Source organism: Rana temporaria, chromosome 10, assembly GCF_905171775.1.
Source record: "Rana temporaria chromosome 10, aRanTem1.1, whole genome shotgun sequence".
In the NCBI taxonomy this organism is placed as follows: Eukaryota; Metazoa; Chordata; class Amphibia; order Anura; family Ranidae; genus Rana; species Rana temporaria.
Genome location: NC_053498.1, coordinates 28,176,008 through 28,189,977, shown reverse-complemented (window position 1 = coordinate 28,189,977; position 13,970 = coordinate 28,176,008). Strand labels below are relative to the sequence as shown.

General features: G+C 44.1%; 1 protein-coding gene across 1 annotated transcript in view; it reads left to right on the top strand.

Moving 5' to 3' along the window:
- The window catches only part of BCAM (basal cell adhesion molecule (Lutheran blood group)), a 148,054-nt gene that overhangs the window by 76,480 nt on the left and 57,604 nt on the right, over positions 1 to 13,970 (top strand). The window contains exon 2 of the mRNA XM_040327453.1: positions 5,950 to 6,074. Within this exon, the coding sequence (XP_040183387.1) occupies positions 5,950 to 6,074 (125 nt within the window). The remainder of the gene's footprint in view (positions 1 to 5,949; positions 6,075 to 13,970) is intronic.

Genomic DNA, 13,970 nt, shown 5'->3' with positions numbered 1-13,970 from the left:
TCTGCATAGAAGCTAATCACCTTCCAGGTTTTATTGTTGGAAGCTAATTGGCTACCATGCACAGCTGTACCACATTTTGCACTCTCCAGTTTTAGTAAATCTCCCCCTTAACTTTCAAAAGGTGGCTCCTTCAGCTCCCAGAGAGGCAAGATAGTGAAGAATACATGATTATATGCTGTTGGGGGAATTAAAGTGAACCTGTTTGAAAAAAGCTTGAATTACTCTGTTTGGTCAGCCCTTGTGGTAGGGCCCCTATGGCATTTGTTTAACCAATCAGGTCCACCTGTCAGCTTTTCAGGCGGACCTGATCGGTATGGTAGTCCTTTTTTCCATCTGTCGGCGGATTGGATGAAAACAGACTGCCGGACTGTTTCCACCTGATTTTCCCATAAAGGAGAGCGGGACTGTGTCCGTGTCCTCTCTGCACAGTAAGCAGAGACGGACCTGTCATCTGCCTGCTCAGTGGGGATCAGCAGCGCAATTACTCGCTGAGCAAGCAGATTCCGCAAAACGGAGGTGCCCATGTGAAACCTGAACCTGGAGGCTTTATAATTGCATGCCTTTTCACCCATTCTTCAGATTGGCTCTATTAAAGAGCTACGCCCCCCTCAATATTGTATTGGGCAGTGTTTGCATATGATTGGAATCAGATACTATTCATCTGAAAATTTTCAGAAAGGCTCCTTTTGAAAAAAGTTGAGCGGAGGAGCCCTGATAGTTTCACCCACGGCTCAAATTTTGGCTGTAATTGGCCAAAATTCAACTAGTGTATGTGCCACCTATAGTTAAGCTTCCTGTGGCACAGATTCTTGTATAAAGCATTGCATTTTTTTTTTTTCTTTTTTCTTTTTCTTTAATTATGATATCTGGGGATGTTCAAGGCCACCAAAAAGGAGTGGCAGCTTTTTTTTTCAAAGATCCATTTAACCTACAGCTGGAAGTGCTTGTATGTTCGAGATATTAGTCTTTTAAAAACATCTTGTCTCAAGACTCTGGGGAATTAATATGTGTGCTTTAGAGGCTTTGCTATTCATTGGCAAGTTACTCATTATCCATTCAAGGTCTGGGAGCTGAGAAGGAAGGGTTTCAGATGGCGACTAATCATCAAGGGCTTTGCAGTCTCCGTATTATAGTCAAAGTGTCTTAATCTGACCTTAAAAATTAAATGTTCTGCATAAAAACATAAAGTAAACTAATGTAAAAGTCACCTAAAAACTAAGCTTTTTTTTATTTTTTATTCCACCAACATTTACTTTCTTTTGTACCACATGCCCTTCCTATTAGATTGTAAGCTCTTGTGAGCAGAGCCCTCCTAACCCTCTTGTCTTGAATTGCATGTCTACTTACCACGTCCTCATATTGTAAAGCACACTTGGCGCTACAAATCCTGAATTATAGTAATATTAATAATGTATAAAACATAAACCAACCATATTTAATTTAATTGAATGCATTTCAATAAAAGATGAATTTTGACTGGATGACTATTGTTGTTTTCACAGCAATTTTATCCTTTGAAAGGAAAATTCTGATTGGTGGTTACTCAGTCCTCTTAGGCCCCGTACACACGACCGGATCTGTCCACTGGGATTTATCCGCGGATCAGTTCCAGCAGATAAATCCGGTCGTGTGTACGGCCTAGCGGACATTTTTCGGCGGACATTTGTCCAGCCGACCGTTTTCCAGCGGATAAAAATTTCTTAGCATGCTAAGAAATCTATCCGCTGGAAACCTGTCCGTCAGACTTATCCGGTCGTCTGTACAGACTCACCGGATAAGTCCGACCGATCCCCATCCCTTGCATGCGTCAAAGTGATTTGACGCATACGTAGAAGTATTTACCTTCCTGGATCGCGCACGTCGCGACACGTCACCGCGGATGTTTTCCGCAGGGATTTTGTTTGGATGGTGTGTACAACCATCAGACCAAAATCCGCCAGCGGCCAATGTAAAAACCTCATGTTCCCTGCATACATTTGTATTTATGAATCAGTATGCACTTAGACCATGCTATGTAGTCCTTGCTGTTCCTTCCTGTGAGTGCTCACATTTCTTCATGCTGCATACCGTTAGCGTCACACAGCAAATCATGACCTTTCCATGTGTTATTTATCATTCCACACAAGCAGTATCTCTTCCGGTGTAACCTTGGTCTGGAGTGCACTTGTCCTTTGTATCTAGGTAAATGGGATAGACCCGGGTAACCCAGGCACTGCACCGTGTATATGGCTTTATGTGCTTGGTCTATCTATATTAGATAACGAGGAGAACTGTGTTATGATAAGGTCTGTGCTGTAACTTTTTATTATGCTCAGCCGCCCATTCTCAACCAAGGTTTTGTGAAGCTCCAGAGGTTGCTAGGGGTTCCTTGAGCCATGGTTGACTGACCTCCAACAAGATGGCACATGCATAAGTTCGGAGTCAATGCCACTTGGCAGAGCCATAATGATTTTTTTTAGCTGTGTGTAAGGCTGACCACTGTGACCCCCAATGTAAGTAAGGCATTGCTATCACTCACCATCAATGTGGGCATTTTCCCAAATTTGTTTTAGCCGGGGTTCCGTAATACCTGTATTATTTCAGGCTAGGTTCACACCTATGCGAATTGAGTGCGGTTTAAACCGCATCTAATTCGCAGGACATTTCAAAATACATTGTTTTCAATGAGGCTGGTTTACATATGTGCGATGCATTCGCACTGCGTATTGCCTCCAAACCGCATGCGGTTTTTATGTCTTGCGGTGCGGCTCAGGTGCGAATTCAGTCCCATTATCTTCTATGGGTACGCATCTAATTCGCACATGTGTTCAGTTCTCTGCAGGAGTTTCTCTCATTCAGCTCAATACAATTCTCCCCCACTCTCCTCTCACCCGGAAGTTCTCCCAGGTCTCCAAATTCGCACCTGATCTGCAGCTAAACCGCAGTTGATCTGCAGAACACCCTCTAGAGAAATCTGCAACGACAACGCAGCTCAAAAAAGCAACGCACTAGTGTGATTCCGGCCTTAAGGGTTTCTTTGGGGGAAAAAGGTTAAGAAATGTTGTGCTAAGCTGTTCACACGCATGGTGGTCTTATAATTTTTGAAAACTTGTAGATATGTATGGGCAGATTTAAGCACACGATCAGACTTTTAGACAACAAACCTCCGACGGACCTGTTTTTGCAGACAATCTGACCGTGTACACTCGAAACTTTTTCATCTGACAAATGTTCGCTGTGTGAACAGACAAACTCTCCGGGCAACAAATGTCCGATGGACAAACACGCATTTTCAGAACCAATGCTAAAGATCAGACAAAATCCATGGAAAAGTCCATTGGAAGTCCGATCGTGTGTATGAGGCTTTAGATTGCCTTCTTCTTAATATAACCTTAAAAAATCTATTTCTCATTTGAAATGTGGAGCAAAATAGATTTTTTTTCCACCAGTTTGAAGTTTCAGAGAATTAAAAACAAATCATATACGAAAATGCCCCTTTTCTTCTTCTCTTATAGCACATTTTCCAAGCATGCACAGTCATAACTGTTTCTGAAACAATACATTATGTTTGGGAATTAAAGAGAACAAGCCAGGAATGGGCATTTGTAAAAATGTTAAGCTTTAAGGCTTTTCCATAAAGGCTGATTTGTCTTCTACTTAGGCTCAGTGCTGGTAACTGAAACTGGGTTGCTGAAAGTGGCAAAAACTGCTTATCAAAGCCTTTCGTGTTGTTTCCTGTAATCCTGACAGTGCCATTGTTTTATGACAGTTGCCTAATTGTTATTAACACTTTGTTCAGGCAAGGGTAAGGCTATTTTTCTCAGATCATTAGCTTTCCTTAATCTATACTACATCTCCCCTGCTGGTTATTATGTTATGACCGTTGTTAACACGCATAGCTGTCAGAATACCTGAACAGTGACTGCATCAGATACTGTTCGGCCAACAATTTTCTTTCTGGCTTCGTCGATTTTTCAATCAAAGTTTGTTGAGATGGTTGGTGACAACACCCACAGCTTGAAATTTGGTGGATTTAAAAGGAGTATGGCGAAATTCAAACCATGTATGGCTAGCATTAGAACAGAATACAGTAAACAATACAAAATTAAAGTAAACCCCCCCCCCCCCCCCCCAAAGAGGGCAGCACTATAAAAATTCAGTGGCAATCAAGATTATCCAATTTTTACATTAGTGATGGGCACTGTTGAATGTGCCCCTTTCCACTGTGCCTTTGCCAAAACCACTGCCAAAAATATTATTGGTAATACTTCATAGTAACGAAAAGGTGTTTTGAGTAATGTCTCAAAATGCTTTGTGCTTAAAAATGTATGTATAGGTAGTAGGAGGAAATCTCACAATGTTGGGGAAATTTCGCACCCGTACACACGATCGGATATTCCAACAACAATTGTGTGATGGGCGTGTTTTGTTGGATAATCCGACTGTCTGTATGCTCCATCATAGTGGTCATCAACCCTGTCCTCAGGGCTCACTAACAGGCCAGGTTTGCAAGATAACTGAAATACATCACAGGTGATATAATTTGCTGCTCAGTGATTGCAGTATTCTAGTCTGCATTTCCCCAAGGTAATACATAAAATCTGGCATGTTAAGCCTTGTACACACGATCAGTCCATCTGATGTGAACTGTCCGAAGAACCGTTGTCATTGGTTAACCGATGAAGCTGACTGATGGTCCGTCGTGTGTACACACCATCAGTTAAAAAAACGATCGTGTCAGAACGCGGTGACGTAAAACACGACGTGCTGAAAAAAACGAAGTTCAATGCTTCCAAGCATGCATCGACTTGATTCTGAGCATGCGCGGGTTTTTAACTGATGCTTTTGCATACTAACGATCGGGTTTGACCTATCGGTTACCAGTCCATAGGTTAAATTTTAAAGCAAGTTCTCATTTTTTTAACCTAAGGTTAAATAACCTATGGGGCCTACACACGATCGGTTTGGACTGATGAAAACGGTCCTTCAGACCGTTGTCCTCTGGCTATCCTATCGTGTGTATGAGGCTTTAGTGGGCCCCTAGGACAGGGCAGCACAGTGGTGTAGTAGTTGGCACTTTCACCTAGCAGCAAAAGGGTCGCTGGTTCAAATCCCAACCACCACGCTATCTGCCTGGAGTTTGCATGTTCTCCCTATGCCTGCGTGGGTTTACTCCAGTTTCCTTCCACCCTCCAAAGACATGCTGTTAAGTTAATTGGCTCCCGTCTAAATGGGCCCTAATCTAGCGTGTCGGGACCCTTCGGGGTAAGACCGCACTATATCAAGATACCTCTCAACTCAACTCGGGGTTGCTGACCACTGCTCCATCGGACAATTGTTGTTGGAATTTCCGACAACAAATGTTGGATGGCCATACTTTCAAATTGTCCGACAACAAATGTGTTCTGACGGATTATCCAATCATGTGTACACAAAATCCAAAGTACAAACACACATGCTCCGAATCAATGCTAACCATCAGACAACATTAGCAGAAGTTGAGCAAAGGGGGGCGCTAAAGAGCTGAAAAACAATGTAGTTTTGTATATGTTGGCTGAAAAAGTTGTGCCGTCTGTATGCAGAACAAGTTCACGGCCAACGCCCTTGGGACAAAATTTCATGTATTTGTCCAATGAAGTCCGATCGTGTGTACCAGGCTTTAGCCATTTGTCTCCAGAACAGGTGTACCTATTAGGCAATTTCCCTTTACTTCTTATTCTGGAGACAGCCCTAAAACTTTGGCTTTTCCCACACTTGCTTTCCTGGTGACAAGGGTCACCATTACAAATAGGGCAACATGGCGAAACAGACAGCGATAAAAACTTGACTGAGTGTCTAACCCTTTTTCATTCTACCCCAAAAACTAACCAAAAAAATAGTTTTTCCTAGAGATGCACTTAAAGCTTTCTGTGGATTTGTCTATATACTGAACTGCTTTGGTTAATAATGGCTGTTTTCTCCTTCTTGCAGGCTGTCTCTGTGCAGTAATGGTATCCGTCCCCCCAAAAGTTGAAATTGAAATTGGACAGGAGGCAGTCTTGAAGTGTACACCGAAGTTCAGTGGCTCGCCGAAGTACAGTGTAGATTGGTCTTTTGTAAGTATGAATCTCCATGTTATTATTTTGAATGAACAATGGGACTTAGGCTGGGTTCACGCTTATACGACATGACAGTCATACAACTTTAATCCTACTTTGCTCTGCAACATCAGTCCTACATTGGTCCTACATTCATCCAACTTGAGGATACTACTTTGATCCAACTTTGTGATAGTCGGACTTGCCCTTTGACCAATTAAAACAGTCCCAGAGTGAGATAAATTCCTTTTACTGCTGCTGTAATCACATGTCGGATGTCAAAAGTCGGATGGTTAGGACAAGGATCCTACTTTGATCCCATTTCAGCCCATTGAATATCATTAAAGTCGGACAAAAGTAGTACAGTGAGCATTTTCAAAGTTGGACCGACTTGTTTAGGACCAGTTAAGACGGCTCCCATAGGTAAACATTGATTTTCACACGTCATGCGACATGAGCTCCCAATGTCGGAGCGTTTGTCGGACCAGTGTGAACCCGGCCTAATTTGGAAATGTACTCTACTACAGGGCTGGACTGGGACAACAATTTGGCCCTTGACTTCATCCAGACTGGCCCACTTTGACAGGTCTCTCTCCCATGGCGACCGGACAACTCCCGCACCCCCCCCCCCCCGGCCACCCAAGCCCCCTCTTCCCCTTCACTAGCAACTAGCCGTTCTACTTTATTAGAGTAGAATGGCTGGTACTGGTACTCTTATAGGCAGTACCAGTGGGGAAGCTAGACATTATTTCACCCGGGGCAAAGAATCAGTTTGGTCCCCCCCGTATGGGATAAGATTAGGCAGAAGTGATAAACTCCCAGTCCATAGCTGTTAAGTCAGCTGTCTGTCCCCTCCCCCATGCTCCTCAGTCGTCCCCCTGCTCCTCTGGTCCTCCCCCTGCATCTTTGTTCCCCCCAGGTGAGCGCTGCGGGAAGGGAGAGGAGGTGAGTGCTGCGGGAAGGGAGAGACAGAGGAGCGGATGGCGGCGGCAGCCCGCTGTCACTGAAGCCGGCCCACTGAGCCATCGGCCCACCGGGAAACTTCCTGTAGACCCAATGGCCAGTCCATCCTTGCTCTACTATGTAGCATGGTCTAATTCCCAAACTTTAATGAAGTCTACAGTCCTATGTCATTCTCACAAGGGCTGGTGCCGACAAGAGCCAGTTAATCTACTATTAGGATTGATGTAGGAACCCAAGCTGGTGAGAATATAATCCAGGGCCCCAACACTACAAGGCATTAGTACTATACATGAAACTATCAAACATTGAAGAACCTGTGACAAAAGCAGTGATGACCATGTACCTAAGGCATGTTCTAATGGTGGAAGGGCTATAGCACATTTCCCATATGGCCCAAGACCAATCATTCACCTGAAAAATCCCCCAGGCAGGTTTTTTTTCTTTTCATTGACTTTTATACTATTTCTTTTCATCTTATAATACTGTTGCCCACAGATAAGATCAGTCCTTTGAATGTCAGGGCTGAAGAACAAGCAAACAGGTTAAAGAGGTGGAATGCTTTGCTGAAGCCTGTTTACATTGCCCAGAGTCTCAAGAACAGAGTAATGAGTAGAGAATCCACCCACTCATTGCTTATCAGACTCTGAGATCTGTAGGAAAACTAATCACCAGCCAGTGGTGGAGTAGTGTTACAATCAATATTCTGTCTCAGTTGATGGATTAATCTGTCCTTATTATTCATGATATATAGTTAGTGGTTAGAAGCATTTCATGATTCTAGGTTCAACTAAAGAAATACAGTTGCTGACCCATTGTTGTTGTTATCTATGTGTTATAAAAAAATGACTAGGTTCTAAATTCATCTAAGGCCACGTTTTATTTACCAAAATTGGAAAGAGCAAAGTCTGGTGCAGCTCTGCATAGAAACCAATCGGCTTCTAGTTTTTTTGTCAAAGGTTAATTAAACAAGCTTGAAGGTAGAAGCTGATTGGCTACCATGCACAGCTGCACCTGACTGTGCACTGTCCAGTTTTAGTAAATCAACCCAAATCAGGGGTCAAGTCCTGGGGAAAAAAGTGTGGGAACTCCCACCCAAGATCCACTCCCCCACCAAAATAAAAAAATATATGCTCATATGCATATATATTTCACACCCCTTTACATTACACAGCACCCTGCACCACTGGACCCCTTTACATTACACGGCACCCTGCACCTCTGGACCCCTTTACATTACACAGCACCCCTTTACATTACACTGCACCTCTGGATCCCTTTACATTACACAGCACCTTGCACTTCTGGACCCCTTTTACATTACACTGCACCCCTTTACATTACACAGCCCTTGTACCTCTGGACCCCTTTACATTACACAGCACTTTGCACCTAAGGACCTCTTTACATTACACCTCGGCTCAGATGATCAGCGCGTGCTGCACACACAGCACTTGTAGACTACATGGAGGAGGGGGAAGTGGCTTCACTGCTCGGCTGTGAGACAGTTACAGCCGAAACTTATCAGAGCCGCCCGTGACGCAGCCACGAGAGAAGGGGATCGTTGCGGCAGATGATGGGAAGGAAGGAGTTAAAACAGGAGATAGACTGTTGTTGGCAAGGAGAGAGAGAAAAACAGAGAGAGCAAGGGGGTCAGGGAGAGAGAGAGAGCAAGGTGGTCAGAGAGAGAGAGAGAGAGACTGAGAGAGAGGTTGTGAGAGAGAGAGGGGGGTCAGAGAGAGAGAGAGAGAGTGCGAGGGGTCAGAGAGAGAGAGAGAGAGCTCAGCAGGAGAGAGGGAGAGCTCAGGGGGAGAGAGAGGGGTGTCAGAGAGATAGAGGGGGTCAGAGAGAGAGAGGGGGGTCAGAGAGAGAGAGGGGGAGTCAGAGAGAGGGGGGTCAGAGAGAGAGAAGGGGAGAGAGGGGGTCAGAGAGAGGGAGAGAGAGCGCTCAGGGGGAGAGAGAGAGGGGGGGTCAGAGAGAGAGAGGGGGGGTCAGAGAGAGAGGGGGGGTCAGAGAGAGAGGGGGAGGGTCAGAGAGAGAGAGAGAGAGGGGGGGTCAGAGAGAGAGATGGGGAGGGGTCAGAGAGAGAGAGAGAGAGAGAGAGAGATGGGGAGGGGTCAGAGAGAGAGAGAGAGGGGGGAGGGGTCAGAGAGAGAGAGGGGATCAGAGAGGAGAGGGAGCAGGGTCTGGTCAGTGGAAGTGCTCACTCACTTGGAATATTGCAGAATATACTGCCTCATGCTACATAACTAAGCTCCATTTCATACTGAATAAACTAAATTATTAATGTATCTTAAATAGAAAAGTGTCTTTAGGTAGATTTTTACTTCAAAATCCTTTTATTAAAATAAATTTGCTAAAAATCTAAAAAAAAATTGATTTAAATAAATAAAAAAAAAGAAGAATAAAAACAATTCGGATTTTTTTATTAAAAAAAAAAAAACATTGATTTTTAGTGTGCGAAAAACTATACACTGGGTAGGTTGTCCAGTTAATAGGTCAGTATTATGGATCCCACAATGGGAATTTCACCCACAAAAAGTTAGACACATCTTTTGCTCATAAATTGACATTTGACAGTGGAGATTGCTGGTCGGGGTGCAAAAATATTGTTTTCTGTTGAGGTTGGATTGAAGGAGGCAATGGAGTTGATTTACTAAAAGCAAAAAAGCCATGCCATTTCACCACATTCCCTTGCAATGTGAACATCCAAGTTTCCTTTAGGAAATTAACTCCAATAAGAGGAACTGCAATGTTAATTTTTTTTTCAATACAGTATGTTTGTGTTTAATGACATATGAGCTTAATAAAGGATTGCCTCCCTGTTTCTTACTCAGTGGGAGGCTTGTGGGTTGACCCATTCATCATTACAGCATTGTAAGCGTCTCAAATATTTAGTGTGAAAGTATGCATGCCAATGTCTACTTGCTGTGCTTAAAGCGGGGTCCAGTCATACATTTAAAAAAAAAAAAAATTGGCAATTTTAATTGAATTACATTAAACATGACATTAAAGATAGTGATATACATCGCCAATCGATCGCTAAATCAATCTTACACTTGCCTTATTTGCAGCAGCTCATGATGTGGCCGTTGCCATCCTATGTGTGGGCATCTGAAGCCCAGTACATTTTTTTTTATTGTTTTCGTGGAGAGGTGCATGCTGGTCTCGATCTCGCTCATAGCGCAGGTTGTTTCTGCCGTTGTCATGACAACGGGTGTAGGAACGTCCCGCCCCGTTGTTCTGACAACATAGATAACGCAATCCACACAAAAATAAAACTCTGTATTGAAATCACGCAATTTTTCGGCACAGAAGAGCGCACAGTCTCCTGGGAAATTATGACACTCATTTCTCAGGAGTCTGTGCGGCTTAGCTAGGACAGTAGAAACACCGCGGTCCAGGAAGAAGGCAGATTAGGAATTCTACCTAGCAACTGGGTGTTCCAGAGAAGTTAATTTTTTTTTTCACAGAACTGTTTTAATGATATTTAAAGGAAGCTAGTGCAGTACAGTATTATTTTAGGGTGGAGCTCCGCTTTAAGTTATACCAAAAAATATAAAAAAAAAATGTATATGCAAAAAAAAAAAAAAAAAAAAAAAAGATAGTTGGAACCAGTGGCGGCTGGTGCTCAAAATTTCTGGGGGGTGCGCAAACGAAAAAAAAAATTGCAGCCTCACTGTGCCCATCAAATGCAGCCACTGTGCCATCAATTGTCACCACTCTGCCATGCCATCAAACACAGCCACTGAGCCATCAATTGTCACCACTCTGCCATGCCATCAAACGCAGCCACTGTGCCATCAATTGTCGCCACTGTGCCAATTGTCACCACTGTGCCCTTTAATTGTCGCCACTGTGCTCATTGATGTCACTGTGCCCTTTAATTGTCGCGCCACTGTGCCCATTCATGCTGCTGTGACAATTGTCCCCACTGTGCCCATTGTCCCCACTGTGCCCTCTAATTGTCGCCGCTGTGCCAATTGTCCCCATTGATGTCACTGTGCCCTTCGTCGCCGCTGTGCCACCCCCCGCCCGGCACTTACCTTTACTGGAGTCAGCCATCCACGTCCTCGACCCTCGCCTCAATGTCTTCTCCCACCCTCAATGGCGCGTCAGCCAATCAGGTTACCGGTAGCCAGAACCGGCCAACCTGATTGGCTGAGACGCCTGTCAGTCTTATCCAAGGAACGCACACACCGTGCGTTCTGAGGATAAGCTTCCGGGGACCCGAGGGCTGTATTCAGAAAGCCTATCAGAGCCGCTGGCTCTGATAGGCACTTCGTACAGCCAACCAGCTGACGTTATTCAGCTGGCTGGCGCTCAACATCCGGCCAACTGAATAGTGGGCGGCAGCGGGACAATAACATAGATTCGTGCAATGCATGAATCTATGTTATTAGACTCAGTGGCGGTGAGAGCCAGAGGGGGCGGCGCTCCAGCGCCCTCTATGGACGAACCGCCACTGGTTGGAACAAGAAAATTATAGTTAAAACTTGAGCAGCATCTACAGTATATACTCACCATTATATGTACATTGTTTTAGAATCTTGATCTCTATTTAGCCTTTAATTAGGGAACATTGAAAGAAAGCAAAAAATAAAGTACTGTAAAAGTACCCGGGCATAAAAGCTTTGTATGGAGTCAGGATTCGAAGGGTCATCCCCACAATATCATATGTGTTAATATGGTTTGTGTCAGTATGCCTTGATATGATGTATTGGATGTGTTGTGTTGAATTGCATTGATTTTCTGTGACAGTGCCGGTAAATACTCCCATAATGCCGATTTTGCAGGATTTTCCAAAACACTGCAGTGCAATGCATTGGTGTGAACAGGTCCTGTTAAAAACAATGGACTGACTCTTATTTATGCATTTTCTTTACACTTGAATACATCGCAAAATGCATGACAAGTGCTAAAAGGTCTTTCTACTGGGGGATGGTTTAGTGCAGTGAAGGCACAGATCATTCAATGCACCCCTCCCTTCTTTGTGTAAGGCAAGGGAGATAAATCTTTTTAATTGGCGGAAAAAAAAAAGTTGGGATCTTATTGTTGGATAAGGACAACACAGAAACTTGCTTTAACAGGTTTAATTCCGAATAGGCTAAATGGAAATTGTGGTTATACTTTTGTAAGGTGACAACCAAATTGATTTTCTCATTAGGAATGCATTAACTGTCAACAGCTTTTGCTCTGACAAGTGGAAGTAAACTGGGGGAGGAAGACTCTCTCTCTCCCCCATCGCACAAGAGATGAAGATTTGACAATCGTGCATTCCGAGTCTTCGTGGCATGATTGCTTTAGCAATTTACTTGTCAGTTTAAAAGAGATTTTCTGGTGCACATTGTGTACTGAAACTGCTCAAAGTCACTGGTGTGACAAACATTAAAAGGGTCGTCTGGCCACAACGAATATTTCAGTGTTAGGTGGTTTCATTCTCCAGCATCTACCAAACTGCTTTTTTCTTTTTTCTTCAATACATTTTTATTGTTTTTTCAACTTGACAGGGGTTGGTACACAACACGGAGATAATGTATACAATATACATTAGTAGCGTTGAAACAGGCAATTATAACTGTAGTAGGTAATATAATAGATCAACAGTTCAAACTTTAGAAAAATGTAGCGCTCACCCCCGAAGGAGCCGCTGGTTTAATTTGGGATCGGCTTATTAAGTTACCAAATTCTTCTGTCTAGGGGTAATACTTGTGAGTGTGGATAAAAGAGCAAGTGTCCAGCCGGTAGCGTGAGTTTTCAATGCTTTATTCCAAGGTCAACATGGCCAACATCAACATTACACACAGTAGAGAAAAGGGTTGATGAGTAGGAAGAACTTGTAGCATCAGGCCTTGGATATCAGAAGCATAGAGAGCAAGCCTGCTCTCAGCACAGACGATTCAAAACATCGCCACCCTCGCCAGGGTGGGTAAGTGCCCCCTGGACAGGCAATTAACTTGGACCTGGCAGCCAAAGGGTCACTTGCAATAATCAAATCACTGGGAGAAAACAATGCCTCTGCCACAGGCTTAGTAAATTTTCTCAATATAGTCAGCGTGTAAGGATAGCGAATCCTCCCAGTAAGTCCTATTCTATAGGGTCACCTACTGACAGCAAAAAAGGGGTACCTGTCATATGGCGTGGTGACCGGATCCCCGTGGTTCGTCCAGGCCTCGCAAACAACCTCTGTTCTTAGGTTCTCCCGAGCCAATCCCCCACCGTTCAGCTCCCAGCTTAGGATCTGGAGCCCAGCAAGACGCTGGGGTCCCTCTCTTCATCAGAAGAAGGCTCCGCGAGGTGCATAAATTTAGCCAGGCAGGCCATGAGGACGGGGCCCACGGATGCGCGCACCCTGAAGGTGGATGCCGCACCTGAATCTCGGGCCCCGCAGAGAACAACGAAAAATGGCGGGTGCCACAGATATACCCCCCGCCAGCACGTCCAAAGAACCCCTATAGCGCCAATTGTCGCCCAGGGATGGCAACGCACCCCTGGACACACAGACTGACCCATGAGGCAGTTCCGAACTGGCAACAGCACAAACTAACAATTGGGAATGGGAGATTTTCAATTGCTCCTATTCACTAACTAACTTTAGCGTAACGCCACACTAACTTTAAAGGGGGGGCGCTACAAACATATTTGTCAGACCAAATTGACCATGTTTGGTCAAATCTATTGCAATTAAGCGAGTTGATCGCCAGTAAAAGCTTGTAAGTATAGTTAAGATTAACAGTGTTAATGACTTCAGATTTGGGAAGTCTTGGGATTTCCATTTCTTAACAATAGTATTCCTTGACGCCATACCAAACAGCTTTTTAAAATTCTTGGTGAGATACCTTTGCTTGCGTTCCTGAGTAAGTATAAGCTTGGGTTTGATTCAAATCCACGTTTTGCCAGCCCTTAGCCTAGTCTGCTGTGCCCGGGGCATTCCCAGTCCTGCAGTTGCACATA